Genomic DNA, 22,213 nt, shown 5'->3' with positions numbered 1-22,213 from the left:
GCAAATTTACTATGTTTACCAATAAAAATGCTTAGCCCTAAGTAAATGCTGCTTCATGTTGATGGTTTTAATGTACAATTGATGCTCTTTGCATGCAAAAATGACTTTGTGATGACAAAGACCTGCATTTAACGGGTTACTCCACCCCTTAATGAAATGTTTGTCATTAATCACTTACCCCCATGTCGGTCCAAACCCGTAAAAGCTTTGTTCTTCTTTGGAACGCAATATAAGATATTTTAGATGAAAACCGGGAAGCTTGTGACTGTCCCATTGACTGCCAAACAATTAACACTGTCGAGGCACAGAAAAGTATAAATAACATAGTCAGAATAGTCCATCTGCCATCAGTGGTTCAACTGTAATGTTATGAAGCTACGAGAAAACATTTTGTACACAAAGAAAAAAAAAAAACTTTATTCAACAATTTGTCTTTCAAAATATCTTAAAAGTGTTCCGAAGATGAACAAAGCTTTTATGGGTTTGGAACGACATGGGGGTAAGTGATTAATGACACAATTTTCATTTTGGGGTGGAGTAACCCTTTAAGTTATTGACTTCATTAACTGTAACAGTATGTATGAGCTTATGTTAATGATGAGAGAAAGAAAGAAAGAAAAACTAAATGGAATAAATGTGTAGAAATGTAAAGTGATTAAATGCAATTTGTTCCCTCAAAATGTTATTACAAAGAATCCAAACCTGTATAGCTCCTTTTCTTATATGAAAAAAAAAAAGTCGTCTTCTGCTGAGGACAAAAGAAAGTTAGGTTTGGAGTAACATGAGGGTGAGTAGATGATGATGATGATGGCAGAATAATAACTGTCCATTTATGCATTTCTGAATCTTTATGAATAATTAAATTCCTTTGCTTTCCCATTCCTAATTTCTTAGTAGCACAAATCTAGAGCGGTTGTGATGGAATAATACACATTTGAGCTAAAATTTTCCATATCTTCATGCATGCTTTTGTTGGCAAGGAAGCCTCAGGCTCAAACCATAGTACAAAGTAGGATTCTGAGAGCTTAATGGGATCTATGGCTTACATACTGTGAGTTCTGCCTGTGAACTTGCCATCACCATGGAGACTCTTTTTATCCGCTTGCCGTCTACGTGAACGATTGGTTAAGCCTTCAGGAGATCTCATTGGTTGTGTTGGGTTTTGTACTTGCGATGACTTCTTCAAAGCCTTCAAGCATTTTCCAACCTTCTGCTATTAAACCCCTTGCTAGGATCTGCATTTGACCTAACAAGCCGCACAAAACCAGCCCTCACCCATTATCTCAGGAACAATCAGAAATATGTTGCGCTCTCATTGAGGGGCCTATGGGCACTTCTCCAAAAACGTGCCGTTGAGAAAAATGGCCACATCCTCTTATTGTTTGCCTGGACTTGTTCCATCTCCTGGTCAAGCCTCCATTTCCGCTGAGTAATGACTATCTCCATTCAGGCTAAATGGCAGGTCATAAGAGCTCTGTGAGGAACGGCTGTTGTCGGAGCGTTCTTCAGCCGTGGAAGAGGATCTTGCCCTTCACAGCCGCTCTGTGTGCTCTTATGTCTTTTGAGGCCAAATCCCAACATATTTTTAGGGCTTAAAGGCTCTTCCTTCCAGACACGGACAACCCAGATTTATGATATTGATGGAACGGTGCCTAGAGGCTTGTTTGTGTCTCAAGTCAATCAGCTTTTAGTCAAACAATCATCCAGTATGATCATCTAGTACATTATCTCAGTGTTATGTTGTCATGTGTGTCCTATTTAGACAAAGGATTTGGACAGATGCAATGACATTCTGTTTCCCGTCAAGAACCCCCTCCACTTCTGACAAAACAACATGCAATACCAGTGCAACAGCGTAAGCCTTGGCAATGAGCAAATGCAATAGCTTGGTGAGATTTAAATTAATAAAATGACACCGAAACAAACATGTCCGTTACTGCGCCTCTCATACTTTAATGCATTTGTCCTATTTTACGCTGAACCACCCTCTTGAGGTTGAAAAGTGCACAGTTTAGCAAATCTCATGAGGTTTTGTGGAATTTGTTTGTGCCGACAAGGCTTGCTCATTTGCTTTAACAGGGAAACTCTGACAGAGGAACATGAAGCACAATGATAGATTTATTCTCAGGTATTTCCAAACCAGAATTAAAGGAAAGAAGCACTCGATAGTCAGCTGATTTCAAAGACAAGATCCTAACAGAGATGGACTTTTTTTTTTTTTTAAGCACATTAGCAACTTATTTAGCACATAAATAGTGCAATGCACAAACAAATATAGGGTAAAATGGTCAATTGTAAATCCATTTTTATTGAATGAATTTTAATTATTTAAAAGTAACATTGATGAAATTTAACTATTTTATAATGTTACTGTTTTTCTTGATGTTTTTGATTCCATGCTTGTTGCTTTTATTTGTTTGTTTGTTTATTTATTTAAAAAGGAAAAATATGCGGATGGCTTATTTTGAAGCCATTATTGATAATCTTAGTGTGTACAATTTCTGTAGTTTTATTCACACATTTGTATATGAATAAATGAACAATAAGCATTAATAAAGACATTGAGACAAACAGTTACATACTCTAATATAAACTAATTTTTTACTTTTTTCAAAATGCTTATATTAAAGTAACCTTCAGTTGCTGGTCCCCATTGATTTGCATAGTGTTTTTTTCTTTCCCACACTATGGAAGTCAATGAGGACCAGCAACAGAAGGTGAACTATCTCTTTAAGTAGTCAGTTACTTGTTATTTGAGTACAACACTCAATTATTTCATCACCATTATTTCATAATTTTACTTTCCACAGCAGAAACCTGCCAATAATATTACACTTCATATTTTCTGTGCTTGTTGCATCATTCTCTCTTTCTGCCTGAATCTTTTTGTTACGCTAGCAACCCACCGATCCCTCGTGATGCAAGCTCTCTTGAGGCCTGAACTTATTCAGATTCAGAACTCAAGCAGTCTTTTCTCTACCACCCAGTGCTGTTCTTTTCACCCATCCTGCATGGCAACAGAATGTTTCAGCATCTGTTATCGTGGCTCAATAACTCTCGAGTCAGATCTGTTTTTAGTGACGCAGTGTTCCTCGCCACCGATTACGCCGATAGAGTAGGAGTAGACCTTTCTCCCAGATTTGAGGAGAAAGCCAGTGTTTCGTCCTACAGTAGATCAAGAACTGAGGCGCTGTGATGTAATGATGTTCATGAGTCACTTCCTGCATGTCCTTTTTGATCGTCTTATCACAATCACAAGTGAAAGTCTGAAGGAAACAGAAGGAGGGAAAGTTCCTGGCCAGATTTTGCAGTGGCAGCTAGATTAGATTGTTCTGGTTCCTTTGAGGAAGACAAAGATGTACATTAGATGTTGATATGGTGCACTTCCGATTGGTGCGTAATTTTCTCTATATAAAACAATTGACTAGTTCATTTTTGGATAATGCGGATGGTTTTCTCACCCAATCAGGGTATCTTCCGTTCATTGTTTTTTTTTAATTTATTTATTTAATATTAAAAACAGAGAAAGAAATTTTTCAATAAAAAAAAAAAAAAACCCCAGAAAAAACAAGAATTATGCTTGATTTTTCTGTTTTTACACTCCTGGCTAGAAAATGAATTAACAACTTGAATATTCCCTTCTCTGCATGTGGGCGGGAATAAACAGCTCCTTTCCGCTGATTGGTCAACCAAACATTAAACCGTGCCGTCATTAGTTCTGCGCAGCAGAAAACAGTACTGCTGCTACGGTTGTTTGCATTCTTAATGCGTTTATTGCAACTATATTTCATCACTTTCTCATCAAACAACCAGTGAAACAATGGTTAACGAATAGCCCGTACAGGGGCAGAGCCTCTAGACGGCTTACTTCTGTATGGGCATAATTTCGGCAACCTGCGTGAGAAATAAGTTATTAAAGTTATTATTTTCTCATAGCTTAATATTAATTTCTTCACATCTGCACTCACAGCTACCCCCTAGCCTACATCTTTGGCACATTGCCTGTTTTATTGAGCTGAGTTTTTGACAAGAGGTGAAGTTGAAATTATATAGATATGTAAAGATTGTAATGGTTAAAGATTGTAATTGTAATGGAGTCTAATGGACTCTAAATTGGGATATATATATAAACTTGCAAATGCAAAAAATAAAATCTGAATTATGAGGTAAAAAGTCACAATTACATTTAGCTGTATATTTTTTTTTTTATCAGTGACAGAAAAAAAAATAATTGTGAGAAGATTCAAGAATTGCAAGAAAGAAAGTCATAATTCTGCAGCAGTCTCACAATCCTTTGACTATATGCCTAAACCTTTTGCAGCAAGCTTAAAATGACTGAAATTCATGTAACTTTTCTTTTGTTTGTTTTGCAGCTAATGTTGTTAAAACCTCTTGTTCTTGTGGCAATGACAAAAAAAACACCAAACCCCAAATTTTCCCAGTAGGAAGGCTAATTTGCATCTTTTGATGTGGACACACCGTTGCCACTCAATGCTGCTGTTTCCCACACTTGTTTCCAACACAAACACACTCCCTTCCCCCTTCACCTCATGTCTCGTGCCCTGGAGCCCAACCAAATGTAATCTCACATCTGGAGTTCTGGTTTAGCCAGGCCTGTCTGGGGTTATACATAATCGACCGTAGATGACCCAGTCTGGAGTTACTCCTCGGTCACTGCAGAATCTGCTCAATCTCTGGCAGGATTACATTTCAAGCATGTTTTGGAATGTTTTAATGTGTGCTATATGTGCTAATCATGGTTGCGAAGTTTGTTCAAAAAGCCACGTTACACATCCTGCATATCGTTTTTATATTGCAGTGTTCGACTACTTCAGGCTACTTCCAGCTAGTCAAGCATTCTCCATGTGAATCCCTTATTGTTTGGAGCACTTCACTCTGAGTAATGTTACACTTAAACCAATGAGTTAACGAAATTGCTTTCTTTGGCAACACCGAGCTAAACCTGAGCCAGAGAAGTGTGCAAGGCCTCATTACCTGCCTGGTTAATGAATCTCCACACAATGCCAAGAGCTAGCTCGTCATATGACTTCCTGTGAAACAACATGCCTTTAAGCTAATTGGAGGGTGTGGTGGGAAAATGAAGAAGTGGGGCAAACGGGTCTTGAGCGAAAAGATGTTTGTTGGCAAAGCTACTGAACACTTCAGATGTGGGGAAATGTTTTAATAAGCTCCTTCAGCAAGTGCACACCACTGTTGTATTGTTTGATTAACTTTTAGCAACTTATGTTTAGCACTGACTTTAAGTACCATGCAGCCTAACAATGTCATGTTTAGCTTTATTTGAGTCAAGAAGCACAATATAAACTACCGATCAAAAGTTTGGGGTCAAGATTCAGAAAGGATTCATTAAATGGATTAAAAAAAAAACAGTAAATTTATATTGTTAAAGAAGATTTCTATTTAATATAAATAAATGTTGTTAAAAGAATCACAGAATACAAGAAAGTATCACACTTTCCACAAAAATATCAAGCAGCACAAATGCAAAGTTCTTTCATGAAATGAATGGCGCAGGCTTATGGGTTCTTAACACAACTGATGATATTCACAGCATTAAATGACTGGGCACAAGCTGATTGGTTCATGTTGTACAACCCGAATTCTGGAAATGTTGGGGCATCAAATTTGAAATGAGCTCATTTAGTGAAAAAAAACAACAACATTTCTTATATTATCTATGTTCTATTATGAAATAAAATATTGGCTCATGTGATTTGAAAGTCTTTTAGTTTTCATTTTATTCAAATTTTAAAAACGTCCCAACATTTCAGGAATTGGGGTTGTATATGCAGCCAATGAGGTTACTACTTTACATTTAAAAGGCTGGTTAGCATCCATTTGAGCATTTTGCAGCGTGCTTTCAGAGTTCTTCTGAAGTCCTCCACCTTCCACAGCTCAACTGCTAGATCTGCTACGGGTTATTTTATATGCTATTTGTGCAGCAGCAGTATGTCTTGAATACTCACAGCACTGTATCGCCGTATGCACTGGCGGTAGCAAGTTCCTGTACTTGCTTGCAGCAATAATCTACAACTACAGCAATAACCAACAGCAGCAGCAATTCCGCAGCAGCAGCGTAGCAGATCTAATCCACCTAAACCAAATATATTAACATTGTCATAAGAAACTTTTAAATGCAATATTTCACAATATTAGAGTTTTTACTGTATTTTTTTATCAAATTAATTAATCTTTGGAGAGCATAAGAAACTACTTCAAAGTCAAACACACTTAAAAAAAAAAAAAACTTACCGACCTCTTTCACTTTTCAGATTTGACTTTTTATATAATTATATAAAGGATTCATTTTTCATCACGCATACAGTGTCCTCCAAAAATATTTAATGCATACAAATCATTAATTCATTTACATTTTTATTTTCTCACAGCTGTGTTGAGGTAGAAGAGCACCATGCTGTGGACATTGACGTTTACCACTGTCCCAACTGTGACGTCCACCATGGACCCTCTCTGAGTATGTGCCCACTTTTTGGATTGTTAGAATCTATTGACTCACCCTTACCACTTTATTTATATGAAGTTCTGCTGATTTTTCTGTTCCCTGTCAAGAATTCTAATTATCAGACTAATTATCAGATGGAGGCAGGAACTGGTTTAAGAGGTTTCACAGTATGTCTAGTCAGCTGAACTGTTGTGATCAACAAGCAGTGGAGCGCAACAGATGTTATGTAGTCTAGTAATGACTTTGGTATTGTTCCGAGGCCAAACGTATTGAATTCTTTCTTCTTGATTTTACAGTGAAGAAGCAAAGAAACTGGCACAGACACGACTACACGGAGCCAGATGATGGCAGTAAGCCAGTGCAGGCTGGCACCTCTGTGTTTGTGCGGGAGCTGCAGGCCAGGACCTTCCCCAGGTACGTGTGCCAGTTGTGGGAAACCAACACCATCAGGACAAAGCACTCCAGCGCTTGGTGCTACCCATGATGCCACACGATACATATGGGCACAGCTTATGTTCTCTGAAAGCCAGTGTTTATTGTGACATTTTCCAGAAATCTCTGTTTAGTGTAAAGTCAGTTTTTCATAAAAAAAAAGTTAGCTATTTGAATCCTCAAAAAGAATGCAAAAGAGAAAAAAAAATTGAGAATAAGCTTGCTCTCTAATCAGTAATTCTCCTGTTTTCATCTGCAGTGGAGATGAGATCTTGCAGCAAATGCATGGCAGTCAGGTCACCCAGAGATATCTGGAAAGGCATGGCTTCCGCTATCCCATCGCTGTACACAAAATGGAAGGGCTCGGCCTTCGTTTACCTCCGCCGGATTTCTCCGTCAAGGATGTTGAGCGCTATGTTGGTAAGGAGGGAGAGTGGATCATCCTTTTCACCCTGTTTCTTTCACCTTTACCAATTGTGCTCTACATTATAGACATTGAGCAGCAGTGCTTCATGGGTTTAAATATTAATTCCATTAAGAATTTTCTTCATGTAATGGAGTTGCATTACAGTCCAGCCACTGCAGAGATCAGATGTTAATCTTAGGTGAGTCAGATGGGTCTAACCTTTTAGCAAACATTAATCAACCCGTAATGAAATAAGAGTGCAGATAAAAGTGGTGTTCCTTACACCTGCCTCGCAGGCCTCATCCCATTGAGAGTCTAGTCCTTACAGTGTCTGATTACACAGCCGCTATATCTTCTCCACTGAGCTTTGTCCGTGAAGTTTAGGTTACAGCTCACTCCTCTACCTCTCACATTTGAGTGTATAATGTATTATCACGGTACACATGGCGATCAGCTGCTCCATTTGAGTCCTGAGGGTGAGCCTGCAGCCCACTGGGAATGAAGTGTGATTATATTGCACTTACAGTGAGGTGACAAAAGGTTTGCTACTGCCACACCTTCTGTTGACCACGTGACACTTTTTGGGCCACTACAATTAACACAATTAACCGGTAGAAATGTGTCAACCGGTAGGGATTTTGGACTATCATCTCTGTCACGGTTACACACTCACGTGACGTTGCTGTGCTACGTGGTCACGAATACGTATTGTTTACATGCTTTTCTAAGCATTGCGGTTAATGGGGTACAAGTACATTAATCGGGTTTATGTGATGTAGCTAATTTTACACAATGATTACAAAATTAGTCAAAAAGGTTTTTATTTAATGGAAAATTTGCCTTATTAAACAAACTATTAATTATAAGCTTTTTTTTTATATATTTATTTATTTATTATTTTATTTAGAAGCTCCTTCTGGAGCCTGAAATGGAGGAATTTTAATCAATATTTTGCTGCATGTGTTTTTGTGCTGGCACCTTGGCTGGTTTAGGCCTGTCATGGATAAATAATAAGAATAAAAACGCCAGTAGGTATAAAATTATTTATGTTTGCGCACGTGCTGATACTCAGAAAAATACATTACATGGGTAAAAAAACCTTACATGGGTATTTTTTTCTTTCATTGCTAGAATTATAAGGGCATTCTAATAGGCTTCATCGCGCAGTGAATGCTCTTGGACTCTCAAGACGTGTTTTTTTTTTTTTGTTTTTTGGAAAGTTGGTGACTCGATAATGTCAGCTCTCCTATATCATCTCTCAGTCCCTCACACACATACAGCACAATGACATTGTCAAATTCTAATCAAGGAAAAATCATACATTCAGAGTTCTGGCATGAAACTCTAGGTGGCGCAGTCTGATAGGTCTAATTCAATCTGACCTAATGACATCATTATCACATGGCACAGCTGATTGTTTCTCTCCTGTATCGGTAGCCAGTGAGCTCTCTGCTCAACATTCACATATATAACTAGTGCTTGTTGTTGCAATTCGCAGCATGCTTCAGAAACCCTCCACCTTCCCCAGCTCCACCTGTATAGATCTGCTACGAGATGATACATGTATGCTTTAGGGGGTTATTTCATGTATGTTATATCTGCAGCAGCAGTTTTTCTTACATGCTCGCAGCAGCAGTTTTTCTTACATGCTCACAGCAGCAAGTTGTGGATGTATTGGCAGTAGCATGTCTTGGTACTTGCTCTGTCGCAGCAGTGTATCGGATCTATTCCGCCAAGACCAAATACATTAACATTGTCATGTACATTACCATGCCAATCCCTCTGAGAGTTGTCATGACAGAACTTCTGATGTTTTCTTTTTAAAGAACTTCAAAAGTTGCGCTTGAAACATTTTGTGTGAAAAATGACCGAAATTTGCTTCCGCTTGTACGCAGCTTGTTACAGTACCAAGTTCAGATTGGCTAATGTTCATTATATAGTTTGTGAATTATCATAAGTAGAGAATTTTAACATTTAATTTGCACAATAAGTTTTACATAATACACAACATTATTAATCTAAAGAGGATGGTTAAGGGGGATGGTGGTTTACTGAGGGGATGCTTTTTGTCTTTTTTTTTTTTTTTCACCAGGGGGATGCCACCCCCCCCCCTCAATTCGAGCCCTGGTCTTAAGTGAATGCAAACAGCTAAGAAAACACGTGTAGTCTAATATTCCTGCTATCTGTCATTCTTGTCAATCAAACAACAAAAGAGAAAAAATCTCTTGCTGCCCTTGACTAAATCACTTTTGTAACTTTAATAAGAAGAAATATACATTTAATTTTCACAGTGAAGAATATGCAGTGTTTTTATACATTTGATTACTTTATACAATGCATGTAGCATGTTCTACTGTAGTTTTACTGTGCTTTTTATTATTTAGTTTCTTATTTAGTCACTGACTGTGTACTTGTCTTCAATGAATTTGAGTTTTGTTTTGTTTTTTATTTTAGGCTTTATTAGAATTGATTAATTATTTTGTGATATTGACACTGGTGACGAATTATGACATTTCTATGATATCAAACATTTTGTTATCATGAAGACCTTATTTAAAGCAAAAATAGCTATATCGTGATATATATTACGTTACCGTGAAACAAAATTACTCCTATCGTGATACCGGATTTTGGTCATATCGCCAAAGTTTTCAGATATATATTATACATATTTAGATTTGTATTGTGTGACCCAGCACAACCTCTTGCTTCATAACCTCTTAATCCCTCACTTTCTCTGTAAACATTTTAGCACATTGAGCGTTAGTACAAAATGCTAATTGTTGACATTTTCGCTCTAATTTCTGCAAGAGCATGCTGATTTGCTGGTAAAATGAGCTTTTGAGATGCATGACAGGGAATTTGGGAGGAATGTCAGAGATGCTTGTCTGTACAATTTTCTAAGCGATTTATGGTATCAATGGGTGCGCTGTTCCTTAGTGTCATGTAATTTCAAGTTGATTTCTAAACAGCTTGCTAAGTGACGATGTCAAGCTAACATACTCTGTTTAGCATGTGTAGGATAAAGCTTAGTCAATTAAATGTAAAAAGTTTGCTACGTTAAGTTGATAGTCTTGACGATATGCCCACCAAAAGAAAAGTTGCGTACGCAAGTAGAATTGCTTGATGAATGTTAAAGTTAACTGCAGTGACGTTACGTCTGGAGCTCACACTAAAAGCTCTAGCTTTTGTCCTTAATGCACTTCTGACTGCTAACTGCAGGCTAGCTGCCCGGCTAATTCAGTTACTTCAATGGGCAGTTTGCCTGCATGACTCCCAGCCAGCAAAATCGAACATTGCAGCTTTTTTCCACATTGCCATTTTCTTATAATGACAAACTGCACTCTCCACCTGCTTTTGTGAAGGCCGCTTTTGTCCCACGCCGCACTGGAAATGTGCTTTTGAGATCATAAGACATTTTATGTCTCCAGAACTATTAAAATGTTTGTTGTTACTGGATAAAAGGAGTAATTAATAGCATAAATACTTAGACGTATAAACACATATTACAGTCTTGGAGCTTGGGGTGCTTGGATTTTTAAATTAAACCCATATTTGTTGTAGCCACCACTGCGGATTTGAATCCATAAAGGATCCAATAGAGATTTCTATTGGCAGGGTTACAAGTCATGTTGATGTACCTGATCCCAGAACAGCAATAAATGATCTCTTTATGGTCTTCTTTGTGGGATGAGTCTGGTTCTGGCTAGGTACAATAGGGTGCCGTTTGTGTACACAAGAACCAGCTGTCCTGCTTTGTGTTTGAGGCTTTTCCCAGCAGCTTTCTGGTGGGTTTTGATGTTCTTCCTGCCAGTTGTCTCTCTCACAGTTATAAACATCAGCTAATGTCTTGTAAAGAAGCATTTCTGAGGAGCATCTGAGGAGAGATGGCCCTGGGAAACTGTTTAGTGCCAATAGGCAGTCTTTCTTTCAGTTAAAATATGCTTTATGGCCATTTAATGATGTTGATTATTGCAATTTATCCCTGTTGAGTTTGTTTGGGTAATGATATTTGTTTTGTGTTTCTGTTCCTTTAATGCCCACACATGCACATCACTCAACTTGCTCCTTTTGCTTACAGGAGGCGACAAAGTGATTGATGTCATCGATGTGGCCAGGCAAGCAGACAGCAAGATGAAACTGAGTGCGTTTGTGAAGTATTACTACAGCCCTCAGCGGCCCAAAGTTCTCAACGTCATCAGTCTGGAGTTTTCAGACACCAAGTTAGTATTGTTTGAAAGTGATGTTGAACACAAAGGTGTGTTTTTTTCTGGGTGCAGAGAAAACTTTGATATCTTAAATGTCTTATGCTCAGGATGTCAGAGCTGGTGGTGGTTCCTGATATTGCTCAGAAGATGTCTTGGGTGGAGAACTACTGGCCTGATGACTCTTACTTTCCCAAGCCCTTTGTGCAGAAGTACTGCTTAATGGGTGTGAAGGACAGTTATACTGACTTCCATATTGATTTTGGGGGGACATCTGTGTGGTACCATGTCCTGTGGGTAAGTTCATATGATGAACGTTTGAACTGTCTATTCATTAGAGCAGTGGTTCTCAAACCTGTCCTGGAGTACCCCCAGCCCAGCACATTTTGTATGTCTCCCTCATCTATCACACCTGATTCAACTCATCAGCTCATTAGTAGAGACTGCAAGACCTCAAATGGGTGTATCAGATATAGAGAGACATACAAAATGTGCGTGCTGGGGGTACTTCATGGAGAGGTTTGAGAACCACTGCATTACAGAATCCTGACAAAAATTTTGGTTTCCACAAAATTAAGCTGTACAGCTGTTTTTCAAAATAAGAAATGTCTGCTGAAAATTCAGCATTGCCTTCACATGAATAAAATACGTTTTAAAATGTATATCAAAATAGTTATTGTAAATTTGTTTTTACAGTATTTTTGATCAAATAAATGCAGCCTTAAAAATCCTCTGACCCCAAACTTTTGAACGATACTGTACCTTGTTTGTTTCAAAAATAAATTGCTGAATTATTTGATACCAACTAGAATATAGGGATAATAAATGACTTCTTAACTCTAGGGGGAGAAGATTTTTTACTTGATAAAGCCGACTCCAGCCAACCTTGCACTATATGAGGAGTGGAGCTCGTCTCCAAACCAGAGTGAAGTGTTCTTCGGGGAGAAAGTGGACAAGTGCTACAAGTGTGTCGTGCGGCAGGGAACAACTCTTCTGATCCCAACAGGTTAGTACATTATTTTTTATTTTATTTTAATTAAAAAATATTTCATTTTAAATTTAAAAAAAAAAAAATTAATTATATATCGATGATATTAAATGATGATAAAAACAGCATTATTATCAAATGAAGTGTTTTAAAATAAATTATATTTGTATTATGTATTATGATGAGATCGCAAAAGCAAACGACAATGATCTATTCTATTTCCGATGGACAAAATCAAGTCACGCCCTTCATTTTTCTTGTTGTTCGAGAAGCTGTTTCACTCTAATATATGTCACAACAGGGAAGAAAATGATTAGAACTTCAGCTTCATTCTGACTTTAAGCCAACCTGGCATAGCAACAGGCTTAACCAATGGTGTGAGTTTGGGGTGGGGCTACTGTTTAAGTGAAAACCTGCTTAAAAACGGTCATTATTTTATTTGCTAGTAATGCAAAAATGTCACACTTCACCTTGGAGGAGAAAAAGGAAGTATTATGTTTATCTCAGGACTTTTTACTGACACACGGATGTTGGCGCAAGAGGAACCGGACAGGAACTGGTATTCCACTTATTGTGGAGCAGCTGTCTTTAATGGTGGCTCCACAGGAAGGCCAGGGCTGATTTGTGCTCTTCGTTTCAGGTTCAGACGTTGCAAGAATGAGCAGAAACTCTTACCACCCAGAAAGCCACATGAATCTTAGCAATGTATTATCCAATCTGGTGCCAATGGTTCATTAGTGAAGCTCAAAAGCCTTTTTGAGTTACAGTATTCATCTAGTAGTATACCGTCATAATGACTTCATATCATAAATGAAGTCATATAATAGGATATTTATGGGTGGTATCATAAATGTGGTTTTATGAACCCCCACACTCAAAATGAGCAGGTCAGGATGCGTGGTCTTAAATGAATCTGGTTCCCAGCTGTGTTGATGGCATTAACACACCAGTTTAAGACCGTGAGACCCTACATGTCCCCTGCTGTGAGACAGATTTCACAAGTCCTTCAAAACCTACGGTATGAAAGTTGCTCTCAATCTAACGTATATTTGTGCATTCCACCCTTCGCATGTGGCCTATATGTTTGAGCATAGACAGGAAGTCGTGGATGTAGTTGACAGACTGGTTGTTTGGTGGGCTCTGCAGTGGTTTTGAAACACTCTGGGGGTTTGATTCAGCTCAGCAGATCTCAGTTAGCCGTAGAATCGCCCACCCAGCAAATGCATTTTGCTGGGTGGGCATTATTTTAAAATGATTTTAGACATAATTTTGATTGCCATCATGTCTAAAGTCCTGTGCATTTATACAGTTGTTAGCTGAACAAGCATGTTTGGAGGTGTTAGAGTGACATTTCTATGAACTCAAAATCTGAATCGTCCAAAACCTTTCAAAGGATTTTGTGAAATCTCTCTGGGTCCAGCTTTGCTGTACAGCGGATATGACTGGCTCACTGTCTGCTAAGGGACAGCTGCAGTTAAGACCAGATGTCTGCATGTGTCTGCATCTGTCGGTCAGCTGTTGACATACTCTTGACCTCTCTTGCAGGATGGATCCATGCAGTTCTCACCTCTCAGGATTGCATGGCTTTTGGAGGAAACTTCCTCCACAACCTCAACATAGGCATGCAGCTCAGGTGAGTGAGCACTTTCATTTTTTTAAGATGTCAATGAATTTAGAAATGAAGTGCTGTGGCTTTTAATAAGCCTGTTAGCTTTGATGGCATCTCCTAAAATCGAACCAGTTACATTTTAGCAGATATACATATTTTCTTTCTACATATACTTATTTTTCTCTAAAAGAATTCCCTAACAGCATAGCATTATTATTGGTATTATTATTATTATTATTACAAAAGTAACAGAGGAACAAAGCAAAAATGAAATTGGAAAAAATGTGTTATTAATAATAATAATAATAATAATAATAATAATAATGATGTTATGCTGTTAGGGAATTCTTTATAATAATAATAATAGTAGTAGTAGTAATATTAAGAGTAATGTTAATTACAAAACCGCAATAAAGCAAAAATAAAAGTGAAGAAATAGTTAATGTTGTTGTTATTTTTATAAAGGAGCAACAAAACAAAAATATAAATGGAAAAAAAGAATGTTGATAATAATAAAATAACAACAATAATAATAATTATATTTTCTTGTGTTAGGGGCATTTTCTTTCTAGACAGATGTATTGTAGAAAAATATTACTAATAAATATAATAACAAAATGGTGACACAACAAAGTTATTAAAAACAACAACAAAAATAATAATGTATTAAATACTGATGACAGTTATAACTAATTAAATCATCATAATTACAACAAAACAGCAACAAAGCAAAAAATGAAAGAAAAAGAAGTAAACAACTGTAAATTTTATTATTAATACTAATAATAACAACAACAACAAATATATTAAATACTTAAATATTGATAGTTATCTTGAATGCATTGGCCACTTATCGGTTATAACTAAATAAACAATAATAAGAATAAAAACAGCAACAAGAGCTAAAATAAAAGTAAAACAAAAGAAAGTATTAATAATACAGCCAACCTTGGAAACCAAAACAGTGAAAATGTTTCTTATCAAAGAACCATTGCTGTCTAGTGTTTTTTGCATTTTTCCAAATAAGTGTGTCATTTTCTGAGTTGTGTATATATTGTGGCTCAAGTGTAACTAATTCTGTCCTCATGTTAGGTGCTATGAGATGGAGAGGCGTCTGAAAACTCCAGACCTCTTTAAGTTTCCTTATTTTGAGGCCATTTGTTGGTATGTAGCGAAGAATCTGCTGGAGACTCTCAAAGGTACGTCATCTTAAATCACTCAGCACTTAAATCACTGGCGTGCTGCCACTCCGTTCCCGGGTGTCCCTCCTAATTAACTGTTTATTGTCTGTCGTCAGAATCCCGGGAAGATAACTGCCTGCCTCCAGAATACCTGATCAAGGGAGTGAAAGCTTTGATTACTGCACTGAGGAACTGGCTAAAGAGAGAGGTGAAGGAAATATTGGCTTACCACACCAGAAACTGCATCAGATTAAATGCAAACTTAAAATTGACTCTAAAACCACCTGCAATCATCCCATTGTACATTGTAATCCCTGTTGGAATAATGAGGGCAAGGGGCGTCCCACTGGGACCGGTATCTGGTGTCAGTGGTTCTGGGTGGGAACCTGAGGTTTGCTCTGTGGCACAAACCCCTTATTGTCTGCCATGTGTGCTCATCTCCCACAGGTCACAGAGCCAGCCAGCGAGGTCCCTGACCATATCAGACCCAACCATCTCATTAAAATGCTCACCAAGGAAATCCAGTACCTTGAGGTAAGCCAGACCGCTTAAAACGTACTGAAACTTGCTTACTTGGACAGTAAAGTCTAAAAGAATACATTTACAGTTTTTATGTTGTAGGTTATTTACTTTTTTTTAAATAAAGTTTCTATAAAAAGGCATTTAAAAAAAACTAACACCAGAAAAATAAAATAAATCCATAAATCAGAAGGTTATTATTATTATTATTATTATTATTATTGTTATTTTGCTTTTATTTTAGTTCTGTTGCTGCTTTTATTATATGATAATAAGAATAATAAATTTGCTCATGCTCATTTCCCATATTTTTATGTTTAGACGATCTTTGCCATCTGTTAATATTCACATCAGGTTAATTTAAGAATGTTACTAGTAATATTATTCAATATATAATATACATTTTGCATGCCTAAATTCACTTATAGTGTTTAAAATGACCGATTTTATTTCTGTATTTTTTTTATTTACAAAATAGCATACAATTGTAATATCAGCAATTTATCAGATAAAATCAAAATAGTTTACTTATTGAACAAAATAAGTAAATAAATAAAAATAAATAAATTTCACAATGAAATGTAGTTTTTGTTGTTATTGCTATTATTATTATTATTAATTAAATCCTAACGAATATAGCAAGCCTAAGAAACCTAAAATGTACAGTGTAAAATGGTCTTATTATGAATCATTTTTTGCAGTGTAGTCTTAAGTGTTATGGTTCGTTGGAGATTAAAAAGTACATTATAACTAATATTTTAGTTGTTGTATTTCACTCACAATGCTGTTTCAAACACCCTAGGATTATCAGAATGGGAATTGCGGAAACAAGCTAATGAAATCTCAAGGAATCTCTGTGTGTCCTTCCACGAGGTCGGCGCATGAGAGAGGTTCTCACGCACGCAGAACAGCCAGACGTCTTCGTGACCAGCACCATCATCATCATCATCCTCAATCTCACAGCCCTAAAGCTCCCTCCAACCTAGACATCTTTGAGCAGCACACCCAGGAAGTCTTAAAAAGACTTGAAATGGGTCCTCATGAGGAGGTAAGTGGGATTAAAGAATACCTTTAATCTATAGAGAATCATCTAAAAAATTATTGTCTTTTAGGATGCCTCCTTTAACCTGAAGGTCAACAGCAAGTTCAACAAGGTCTCCACGGCCTCAGCTGCAATGGCGGAGCGGAGTTTGGACAACAACCTGCGTTTGGTGCTGTTCAATGGACGTATTATCAGGTAAACTGCATTAATTTATGAAGATTGTCACACATTAGTCAGGAGCTGCAGTTTAGCATGAATCACCACGTTACCAAATACAAATGACTCATGCAGGATTTGATGACAGTTGGTGTTAAATTTAGAAGGATTATGCAATGTAATAGACAATTTAGTACTCTACTTGCTGTTGCAACGATTGTTTTTTGGTTAATTTTGGTAATGTAATTTTGGGAACACATCCTTTTAATCCCTATCTGATTGTCCACGCAGAGATAACAGGCAGCATGTTGGAGAAAAAAGACCAAGGATAAAGGAAGACAAAGGTTCCAGAGATGTGAAAATGTATTCACTCAAGATTAAACTAGTACCTAAAGAGGAAGAACAGGAAGTGGATATTCAAATCAAAGAGGAGGATAAGCAGCATCATGTAGCCAGAGACATAAAGCCCTTCGCAGGTACAATCAAAAGTCTCAAATTCGGCACTACAGTCAATGGATAATACAGAAAAATAAATTAAATTAAAATATTTTTCGGTTAATATTGTGTGCTTTTATTTATTTATTTATATTTTATTATTTTTTCCTTTTTAAGCAATTTTGTGTACTCTAGTCACTAGATATTAGCATTAATCCACGTTGCAGAAGTTTGTATTGTTTATTCTCTCAGCTCGTGCATAAAATATAATTAAAAACTATTACTGTGAGCTATTTTGTCTACAGATTTGAATGAGCAAGAGAGTTCAGATCTCAGGAACAGAAAATCAGTACTTTCAGACATCTCTTCGGACTCTGAATCCGATGCGGACTACACTACACGGGTATGTTGCCATTTCCCCTCGTGCACAGGAAGTGCATAGAGTCCTAGTTTAGGATTAATCCTCTTTTCCCATCCATGCAGAAAAAGAACTGCTCTGAGGGAGAATCTGAAAGCTTTTCAGAGGAAGAGGATGATGAAAAGATTAGGAGGAGTGGAGCCGACCAAAGTAAGACCAAAAGTTGCTCTGGCTACACAACGGAAACGCATCAATCCAGGCAAAACCTTGACTCTTTTGAAAAACGTCTTAAAAGGTAAGAGCCGATATGCTGGGGACCAATTTAGGGTTGTGTGTGTGTTTGAAATGCACTGGTTTAAAGCTCAATCATATTTGCAGTGATCCCGCTACCTCGCCAAGCACAGAAGAGGATGCTATCCAGGGAATGCTGTCTATGGCAGGACTGTTGTATTCTCACCCGTCAGAAGATCCCAGCAGTTCACAGGAATCCTGGTGGTCCCGAACCAACCATCCCTCCCCTGACTACAGTAAGAGTTCATGAGAGTTTTTAGAGCTAAACGGCGCTTTTTCCGATAAAATATTATTTTGATGAACCATTGCATGTGTTCTCAGGTAGAAAGGATGTTGCATCCGGAGAGGAGAACCAGGATTCAGACACTTCATCACAGGTAAACCCAATCTTAATCTGGTTTACTTTACTGGAGAGATTGCTTTTCTTTAAAATTGATTTTAAACTTAAATTGATACAGAATTTTGCATTTATTCCAATAGCCAATGTTTGGGTTAAATCTTTTTTTATTATTATCTTTAGGAGGGCTTTCGGGAGCGTGATTCAGAAGGAGAGCGTCACGCCAAACTCAAGCATAGGATCCAGGAACACAAGAACTTCATGGACAGCCAGGGCAGTGGCAGCAACAGCAGCAGCGAGGCATGGAGCAGTCACACACACTCCCCAGCCCATGGGGAAAGCCCCACTTTGGGCTACCAATACTGTGAAACATCCCTATCACCACCTCTGCACCCGTCCAAGAGACCTGCCTCAAATCCCCCACCAATCAGCAATCAAGCCACCAAAGGTACAGCATCGCCATTTTCTCTACACATTAAATATTTTTACACACAACCTGCACATTTCACTGTTAAGATATTAGTCAATCCTGTTCATTTTGATTTTGTTTATTTGTTTTTATTTATTTGTTTTTGATTTTGCTTTTATTTACTTTTATTTTGTTTTCTTGTTTTGTTTTTGTTTGTGTTTTAATTTGTTTTTAATTTATTATTCAGGTTTATATTTATTTTTTTATTTGGTTTTATTTCATTTTTGTTTTGATTTTATTTATTTATATTTGTATTTGTTTTTATTTGTAATGTTGTTATCATTTGTTACTGTTTTGGTTTTTGTTCATCTTTATTTATAAATACATTTGATAAATTATTATAAAATAAAAAATTATAAAATAAAAATTATTATACATTTTAATTTTTTTATTAAATTTCTTTCTTTTTTTTTTTTGCCTTTCTCTTTCTTGTAGGTAAACGTCCGAAGAAAGGTATGGCTACAGCGAAGCAGCGATTGGGCAAGATTCTCAAATTGAGCAGACACAATCCCTTCTTTTTGTAGTTCCAGTGATGGCAGCCGCCGCTTGCAGAAGATTTGGGATGCTGAGCGTGTATGTTTAAGGTGACAGGGTATAAAATGTGTTTGATTGAACACACTGGCTCAAAAGCATGGTATTGGTTACCAATCAACCCGAAGCTTAGGAATCATCTGAATAACAGCTTCAACATGGTTTCCTAGTTTTGCTGATATGCATCCAAAGAAACAAGGTGACTGAAAGGAAATAAGACTGAACATTTCTAAGGCTTTCGGTTCTCCGCGATGACATCCAAAATCAGAATTACTCTACAAAAGCAAAGACTAGCATGCCACCAGGCTGCTTCCCACAATAGAAACGCATCAAGAGTGATGAACTGATTTCATAAAGGTGCTTGACTTTTTTTTGGTCTTCTCATTTTGTGATTGCAACCAACTTTTCCTAGCAAATTCCTCCAGTGAAGAAAATTTGCATAACTGCCTCAAGACAAAATTCACAAAGGACGACTGCTTGAACTACCTGTCAGTCAAAATGTTCTCACATTTAGAGAGAAATTTAAAGAAGAAGAAAAAAAATATATATTTTTGTCGACATTTGTATTCTTGTCATATTTTATATAGCTCGCTGAGGAGCGCTGGGTAGTTTAGCTATATTTGGTCCTCTGTTGTCACCTAGTGGGCATCCGGAGACTGACATTAAATGGTGCTTGAAGGTATCATTCAAATGAGGCTTAATTTATTCCTTTATCTTGGTGCTTGATTTTTATTTTCTATACTGTTATTAAATTACGTATTTATTACTGATGAAAGGGAACAATTTATTTCACTGAGCATTTAGGAGGTTTGCTGTTCTTTGGGGTCTTAATATGCATCTTAATGTTTAGATATTTGTCGCCATACAGCCAATTTGTGCAAAGGCTTAGCTGTTTTTCAAAATATCATCCATATCTGTATTGCACTGTGGGTAAGAACAAACGTGTTGTGTAATTAGAAGCTAATATTTAATCAAAATACCTGCCCAAATAGTCCCATTATGTTCAAATCTTTAATTTTTACCTCACAGTGTCTTACACAATGTTTGAGGGGGAAAAAAAAAAGTAAGAAATTGTGCATGTACTCAACCAATGAGCAATGTCACCACCTGTTATTTGGCTGGTTTTTACTGTTATTCTAAGGATCTGGTTTCAGAAACGTGTTGTTTCCATAAGTATAAAGTTCAGCCGCCTCATCAAATTCTGAAACCGTGTTTGAACTGTGTATAGTGAGACGTTTAAGATGGCCAAGGACAATTTTTACCTTTTTTTTTACGTTGAAATGTATTTGGCTACTCGTCTTTTTACAAAGAAACGAAAAGATTATTTATTTTTGTAAAGTAAATCTTAAGAGAGAATTTTTTGCAGTTGTACCAACACCGTGTATTAAAATATGGCGCATTTTGTAAGATATATGTGTGATTTCGAGGTAGTTTACTCTGGTTTTGTGTGAAAGACCTCAGGTAATTGTTTGGGATTCCTTTTGATGAATGCCAAATAATGTAATCAAGTCAGGTCTTGCTTTGAATTTTGGTGTCCAGGCAGCAAAAAGAGCTGTTTTATCTAACCCAGTATAACATTTCTTAGTAAATATCCCCATGGAACAAAAAAAAGTTCTTCTTTTGTATTCCAAGTTTGTTCTCTTTTAAAACATTTATAGCAACTCAAACATAATCTACAAAGCTCGTCAGGCAATAACGCACATTCCATAAGCTTCCAGGAACTTTCATCACAGATTTCATTGACTCAAATGACTCGCTGAGGTACAAGTACAGCAGCTCAGGGTTCACATATGGACTGTTTTTCTGATGGACAGCTTTGATGCTAATTATTCAAAGGGCTTCAGTCAACCCAAAGGTGCACAGAATTGAACCGGTCATTACAATCAGCACAGTATTGTTACTGTATGTCATCTTCCAAGATTTTTGTTGTTGTTGTTATGATGGTGTATTGTGGACTGAGATACTCGAGCATTGTGTTTTGATCCATTTCGAAGACAAAAACCACAATGCCATTAATGTAGCACCTGTTGCTTTTTTCCTTAAGATCCTATTTTGTTATGGTGCTATTTGTCTGATCAGGATTTGGGCCAAAGTGCACATGTATTGCAGTCAGAACTTTGAGATGTTTTTTATGTTTGTTTGTTTGGAGGATTGGAGGAGCAGCTTCTGTGTCTGTCCAAAAAAAAAAAAAGAAAAAAAAAAAATACTGCACTAAACATGTCCTGCATTAGCTACGTTACACACTACACTGTTTTTTTTATTGTTACTGTTTTAACACAACTATCTAAATGTGCTTGATAAAAGTCAAAAACATTGCTGGCCTGCAGGCAGGGTTTGTACCATGCAGGACTTGCTGTACAGTATTTATTTGCCATTCTCTGTTGTGTTTTCAATTTTCTGGTCTTGCAATCAATTACGTGTTTATGGAGTGTCCTCACATTTGCAATGCATTCAAATGTTTGAAATTTTTATATGGTTGTATAATTTTGGTGAATATTTTGTGACACTGTAATCCACAGCTAAGGCTCTTGAAATTGGGATTTTTCAGTTTTACAATGTGGCCTGTATATATTAAAAATTCTACATTTGAGTTTTTGTTTTTTGTTTTTTAACAACGATTCAGGAGCTCTTTGCTTTCCAGCTGCACTAGATTATTCAAAACACAATGTCATTAAATATTAATCTCATTATCTGGGCCTAGACATAGACCATGAGAACTGTTTAGCAGAGGAATAATAATGTAACATTGAAACATTGTCTTTTATATTAC

At 36.9% G+C, this 22,213-nt stretch overlaps 1 protein-coding gene across 1 annotated transcript in view; it reads left to right on the top strand.

Moving 5' to 3' along the window:
- The window catches only part of LOC306867071 (lysine-specific demethylase 7B), a 31,642-nt gene extending 9,610 nt beyond the window's left edge, over window positions 1-22,032 (top strand). Inside the window, exons 2-20 of the mRNA XM_079412554.1 lie at window positions 6,411-6,496; window positions 6,781-6,898; window positions 7,176-7,336; window positions 11,404-11,545; window positions 11,638-11,824; window positions 12,371-12,533; window positions 14,061-14,148; window positions 15,217-15,323; window positions 15,422-15,513; window positions 15,753-15,839; window positions 16,627-16,872; window positions 16,937-17,061; window positions 17,314-17,498; window positions 17,763-17,860; window positions 17,941-18,110; window positions 18,194-18,342; window positions 18,428-18,483; window positions 18,627-18,891; window positions 19,348-22,032. Coding sequence (XP_079268680.1) covers window positions 6,411-6,496; window positions 6,781-6,898; window positions 7,176-7,336; window positions 11,404-11,545; window positions 11,638-11,824; window positions 12,371-12,533; window positions 14,061-14,148; window positions 15,217-15,323; window positions 15,422-15,513; window positions 15,753-15,839; window positions 16,627-16,872; window positions 16,937-17,061; window positions 17,314-17,498; window positions 17,763-17,860; window positions 17,941-18,110; window positions 18,194-18,342; window positions 18,428-18,483; window positions 18,627-18,891; window positions 19,348-19,436 — 2,614 coding nt within the window. The 3' untranslated portion in view covers window positions 19,437-22,032. The remainder of the gene's footprint in view (window positions 1-6,410; window positions 6,497-6,780; window positions 6,899-7,175; window positions 7,337-11,403; window positions 11,546-11,637; window positions 11,825-12,370; window positions 12,534-14,060; window positions 14,149-15,216; window positions 15,324-15,421; window positions 15,514-15,752; window positions 15,840-16,626; window positions 16,873-16,936; window positions 17,062-17,313; window positions 17,499-17,762; window positions 17,861-17,940; window positions 18,111-18,193; window positions 18,343-18,427; window positions 18,484-18,626; window positions 18,892-19,347) is intronic.
- The last annotated feature ends 181 nt before the right edge of the window (window positions 22,033-22,213 follow it).

The sequence above is a fragment of the Barbus barbus genome, assembly GCF_936440315.1.
Source record: "Barbus barbus genome assembly, chromosome: 48".
Classification (NCBI taxonomy): Eukaryota; Metazoa; Chordata; class Actinopteri; order Cypriniformes; family Cyprinidae; genus Barbus; species Barbus barbus.
This window is presented reverse-complemented; position numbering and strand designations above follow the sequence as displayed.